Genomic DNA, 6245 nt, shown 5'->3' with positions numbered 1-6245 from the left:
TTTAAGTGAGCTAAATTAAAATAGATTTTATTTTAGTTACATATGAAAATCTTTTAAATTTTATTTCCTGTAGAAATGGCGATGGCAGAGCTGTACTTCGTTCTTCGGTGAGAGAATTTCTATGTAGGGAGACTATGCATTATCTTGGAATCCCAACTAGGAGAGCTGCAAGGTAGTTCCTGTTTCCCTGGAATTAACTGGATCATGTTATCTTTAGAAATGAATCAGTAAATTGAGCGGATAAATCTCAGATGGCATGATTTTTTATAGTTTCTGTCGTTTCAAGTCCTTCTTGATAGCTGATTTACTATAATAGAATGGTACTTTTTCTAATAGAGAAGCTCTGGCGGCATAGTGAGTAAGGCATTTGGTCTAACCAGAAGGCTGGCAGTTCAAAAGCCACCAGCTGCTCCACAGGAGGAAGATGAGGCAATGTACTTCCATAAATATTTATAGTCTTGGAAACCCAGTGGGGGTTGCTGTGAGTCAGAATCAACTTGATGTCAGGGAGGGTTTTTTTTCTCCCCCTCTGGCTTTTTGAATGGTGGCTTAATGAAAAAATGAGAGGCCTATGCTAGAGTGATTTTGTTAATGTCTGTATTTGATTTCATTTTTCTTACATATTTCAATGAGGAATTAAAGGGCAAATTGTGATTTTTTTTTTTAAAGCTTTTACAGACCAGGATTTTAGTGTCAGACTTGGATTTAAAAACCAGGCTCTGCCACTTACTAATTACATGTCTTCTGACAATATCCTGTACAACAAACTACCATAAATGTCCTTTGTTGTAAAGGTTAAATGAAATATAAGGTGATCAGCATGGTCTGGTTCAGAGTAATGTTCATTAAATACTGGTTATTATTACATTAGTAACTTCATGAAATGGTGTTCTTGATACTGTTTGTATCTATATGAATAGCTTTTGACACATATGTCTATAATTATGAATATCCTGAGACCACTAATTTGTGTTCTGTTATCTTTATAATTACACAAGTAGTGGAGATTAAGTAGATATTACTCAAAGATTAGAACTCTTTTTGAACAGGGAACATAACTTTGATTCTCTTAATTTTAGTGTGATTGTAAGTGATGATGATGTATGGAGAGATCAGTTTTACAATGGAAATTTTATGAAAGAACGAGGTAAGATCTTAAACATGTACTGGGTTTTTCAAGATGTACTTTCAGCATTTCAGTATTGTAATAAAATATACTTTCCCATGTCCTGAATGTATGTTATAGTGTCTGGTCTTAAGGAACATACAGTCTTTGCAGAGAGAAGACACAGAACAATGAACAATAAATTATCAGAGGACAATAAAGGGAAGATCATTTTAGTTTTGTGGAGAAGGTAGGAATAGATCTTGAGCATAAGATAGGGTAGAATTTAAGTAGGGGGAGAAGAGGGAATCGAGTGTGCAAAGCAGGGGAGAACAGCACAAACAAAAGCCTGTAAGTAGAAGTAAGTATGTTAATGTGTTGAGGGACAGGGCCAGCAGAGCAGAAGGTTCTGCTGTAATAAACATAGAGTGTGTCACTCTGCTATAAACTTTATCTTGACATCTAAAAACAAGTACACTTTTTTTTATAAGAATGAAACATGAATTGTATTTACTGATTATATTAGGAATATCTATAATCAAGAAAGAAGAAAGCTAAAAACAAAATTATGGGTTCATTTTTATTTCTTCAGTACATGCATAAGTTAGAACATATTCAAACATTTATTTCTTCTGGGTAATTTTGAATTTGCTACACTAATGGAAAGGAGCTCTGGTGGCACAGTGGTTGAGGCATTCAGCTGCTAACCAGAAGGTCAATGATTTGAATTCACCAGCTACTCCATGGGAGAAAGATGAGACAGTCTGTTTCCATAAAGATTTACAGCCTTAGAAACCCTATGAGGCAGTTCTACTCTGTCCTTTAGGGTCACTGTGAGTCAGAATTCACTTGATGACAGTGGGTTTACACTAATGGAGGGCAGTTGCAATATAATTTATTCAGAACAAGTAATTCAATAATTTCCTATTTTAGTATGAGGTTGTTCTGGTTACCTAGTGCTGCTCTGACAAGAATATACCACAAATGGGATGGTCTTAACAAATAGGAGTTTATTCTTACAATTTGGAGGCTTTAAGTCTAAGTTCAAAGTGCCAGGCTCTAGGGGCTGGGTGAAAGCCCCTCAACCTTGGGGTCCGGCTCTGCCTCCTGCTCCTGGCCCACTGGAGCTAGAGGCGTTTCTTCACTCAGCTGCTGGCTGCTGAGGCTGAGAAGCTCCAGGGTTGACAAGTAAAAAGGCACAGTCCTGATGTTACCAAACCACACTGCAGGCCATTAACTTTTAAGTCCATTGTAAGTCCCATGGTCAGCAGAGCATAGCAGGCTGCTGAGCAATGACACGACCACATGCAGGGTCCAAGCATCACAGGTTAGAGACCATTCACAAAGCTTCTCCTTATAAACAGGAAACAGAACACATACCCAAAGCAGCTGCTCAGCTGCTTGTGGTAGATCCCACCATGGAGTTGATTTCTAGTCTCATCATGGAGAATAACTACGACCAGCTGCCTAGCCACTCAACCAGGTCCAGCCAAGTGACACACAAACATAACCACCACAGAGGTACAGGGGAAAAATCAAGGGTTTCTGGTGGCATAGTGCCTAAGTCATCTGACTGCTAACCAGAAGGTTGGTGGTTCAAATCCACCAAGTACACTGTGGAAAGAAGATGAGCAATCTCCTTCTGAAAAGATTTACTGCCTTGGAAACCCAATGAGGGTCACTGTGAGTTGGAATCAACTTGATGGCATTTTTTTTTTTTAAGTTTAGGGATCTGATGGTGGAAGCCTAATAACCTGGTAACCTTTACCTAGGTTGGAGCCCTGGCATTTCTAAAAGGTTGTGGTTCCTAAAATTCTAACTGATTCAGACTTAAAGTAATAGAAAAAAGTGCTCAATCCTTTATAGGGTGTAAATTAGTTGTTTTTCTGATAAATTTCAGTTACTATATTTCTTTTTTATTCCAATAATTTCACTTTTAAGGAAATCATATTGTGCTATATTCATATAGCTTTAAAAAGTTTTATGCTTAAATAATAACAATATGTTTTCATTTTAAGGTGCAGGTTTTTTTTTTTTTTTGCGTGTTGCAAAATCATGGTTCAGAATTGGATCATTAGAAATTTTGACTCATTATGGTGAGCTGGATTTACTAAGGTTAGAAAATTATATTTTTTCTAAATGAGAGAAGACAGTTGGGAAACTATTCTTATTTACACACTGTGAAGTTAGTTGTTTTTTGTTGTCTTATGAATAAAACTAAGAATTTCAATTAATAAATATTTTTAACACTTGCTATATGCTTAACAGGAGCCCTGGTGGTGTAGTGGGTAAGCGCTTGGCCCCATGGGAGAAAGATGAAGTAGGCTGCTTCCAAAGATTGCAGTCTTGGAAGCCCTGGGCAGGTCTGTGCTGTCCTGTAAGGTCGCTCTGAGTCAGAATTCATCTCATCAGCAGTGAGTTTGGTTTTTTGGTTCATGTGCTTGACACCATGTGAGTTTTCTAGGAGACAAAAAAAAAAAAAAAGTTTGAGTCTCTTTCTCAGGGAATAAATGATCTAGTACATATTTAGACCACTGCAGCTAAAAACCTTTATGCTACTTAGGGATCTAGGTGGAATTGACTCAAATTTCCTCATTCTGCATCCTTAAGAGAGTCAAAGTGCTCCTGATTTCTGCCATTTCTTGGGTGCTTCCTCTGTTTCATGTCTCTTCTTTACCTGGACTCTCATTTGACAAGTGTGATGGTACCTGTTTCACACTGAGTTGACCCAGATGTGAAGCTCAGCCCCATTACAGGAAGAAAGCAAACAAACAAAAAAGACTAACTTTATGAACAGAGTACTCTTTACTGAAGATTTCTGAGGGAAGGCAGAGGAAGGGCTATTTCAAGGGGGCAAAAACAATTAATTCTTCCCAAAGCATATTTGCAACCCTAATATTCTTCTGGATACTATCTTGTCCAAAGCAATCAACAAGAACAGTTAGTCAGTTAACTAGAATACCCAAACCAAACCAAACCCGCTGCCATCGAGTACATTCTGACTCATAGCAACCCCCACTGGGTTTCCAAGGCAGTAAATCTTTACGGATGTAAAAGGAAGATTGCCCTGTCTTCCTTCTGCAGAGTGGCTGGTGGGTTTGAACTGCTAACCTTCTGGTGAGCAGTTAAATGCCTTAGGCACTGCACCACCAATGCAAAAAAAATGCAACCACTTCTGTGGAGTTGGATCCCACTCACAGCGACCCCTCCTTGGGTTTCTGAGGCAGTATCACTACAGAAGTAGATTGCCCAACCTTCTTTCTGAGGAGTAGCTGGTGGGTTTGAACCGCCAGCCTACTGCACCACCAGAGCTCCTTAATTAACTGGAATAAACCAAAACCAAATCCACTGCCATCGAGTCAGTTCCGACTCACAGTGACCCCCATTGGGTTTCCAAGGCAGTAAATCTTATGGAAGTAGATTGCCTAGTCTTCCTTTCATAGAGTAGCTGATGGGTTTGAACCACGAACCTTCCGGTTAGTAGTCAAATGCCTTAGGCACACACCACCAGTGCTCTTTTAATTAACTATAATACTTGGTTAAAATAGGGAAAAAATATGATAGATGTATGATACACAGTACTTTAAATATTTAACTTAAGACATTTACCAATTGTTGTCACTTCATTTGTGAAGTCTTAATGACCCTCCACACATAAATAATCATTCTCTAATCTGTTACCTCTATACTTTTTTTGCTGTGTCTGTTACTGCACTTATTACTGAAATATTACTATTTTTTCATACGTACTTCTGTCTTGATAGACAATGTGCTCTTTGAGGTTTGAGTCTGTATCTTGTCATTCTTATTTTCCTAGCAGTTTCACAGGGCATGGCATACATGCTCAATGAATGTGTATTGAACTCATCTGTTTCTATATTGATGCTCAGTGAACTTGTATTGAACTCATCCACTTTTATAACATAATAAGGTAGAATCTAATGTGATCCTTGAAACACATTTCCATAATTAACTGTATTGAGGAAATATTTTTAACTTTTTTTTAAATGAATTTTATTGAAATATAATTTATGTACTGTGAAATATACAAAACTAGAGTGACATTGGTCAATGCATTTTTCTTTTCTGTGGGGGGGTTAGTGTTCCCTTCGCTCCCCTCCCACGGCTGGCAACCAACAAATTTTCCATCCATATATAAACCTTTCCTTTGCTCTCCGCAACAGTGAACTAATACTATATTTGTCCTTCTGTGATTGACTTATTTCACTCAGCATTATGTCCTCCAAGTTCATCTGCAGTGTTTTGCAGACTCTACATTATTCTTTAGTGCTGCATAGTGTTCCATTATGCGTATGTACCATAGTTTGGTTATCCACTCTTCCGCTGATGGGCGCGTAGGTTGTTTCCATCTTTTTGCTATTGTATATAATGCTGCGATGAACATGAGTGTTCATATATCTGTTCCTGTCCTGGCTCTTACCTCTCTAGGATATATACCTAGTAATGGGATTGCTGGTTCAAATGGTATCTCCAATTCCAGCTTTCTAAGGAATCGCCATATTACTTTCCACAGTCTTTGTATCACTTCACAGTCCCACCAGCAGTGTATGAGTGTCCCAGTCTCTCCACATCCCCGCCAGCATTTATTATTTTCTGGCTCATTGAACCTTGCCATCAATGCTAGGGTGAGACAGTATCTCACTGTTGTATTGATTTGCATCTCTCTGATGGTCAATGATTGTGAGCTTCTCTTCATGTATTACCTAGCCACCTGAATATCCTCCTTGGTGAAGTGTTTGTTCATTTCTTCTGCCCATTTTTCAATTGGATTGTTAATCCCTTTGCTGTTGAGATGTTGGAGTTTTCTATAGATCTTAGAGATGAGTCCCTTGCCAGATATGTAATTATCGGCAAATATGAATTTGTTGCTGTCATTTTTGTTACGTGCTTTTTCGTGGTGTTGATTTCTTTGTTCCATATAATTTTCTATGCTGAGCTCGTTTTGTTTATGAATTGTTTTATCACTTCCTTCGTTTCTTATTGTTTTGGTATTTGCTAAATATTTGTGCTGGTCCTCTTTTTTTCTTTTGATGTGAAGGTTTATCATTTTTCTTTGAGGTTACCCTGTGATTTATAATTTTCTTCCCCAGTTTAGAACAGTCCATTCTATCTTGTAGTT

At 38.0% G+C, this 6245-nt stretch overlaps 1 protein-coding gene across 1 annotated transcript in view; it reads left to right on the top strand.

The window, feature by feature from the left end:
* LOC103193262 (protein adenylyltransferase SelO-like) overlaps nt 1-6245 on the top strand; it is a gene marked incomplete at its 5' end in the record, with an annotated part of 95354 nt that overhangs the window by 30356 nt on the left and 58753 nt on the right. Inside the window, 4 exon segments of the mRNA XM_042780343.1 lie at nt 74-172; nt 1080-1147; nt 3124-3220; nt 3374-3389. Of these exon segments, the coding sequence (XP_042636277.1) occupies nt 74-172; nt 1080-1147; nt 3124-3220; nt 3374-3389 (280 nt within the window).

Source organism: Orycteropus afer, unplaced genomic scaffold (genome assembly GCF_000298275.1).
Source record: "Orycteropus afer afer isolate SDZICR_OR568_19922 unplaced genomic scaffold, OryAfe1.0 scaffold00035, whole genome shotgun sequence".
Taxonomy (NCBI): domain Eukaryota; kingdom Metazoa; phylum Chordata; class Mammalia; order Tubulidentata; family Orycteropodidae; genus Orycteropus; species Orycteropus afer.
The sequence above is the reverse complement of the archived record's forward strand: the minus strand, read 5'-3'. Positions and strand labels throughout refer to the sequence as shown.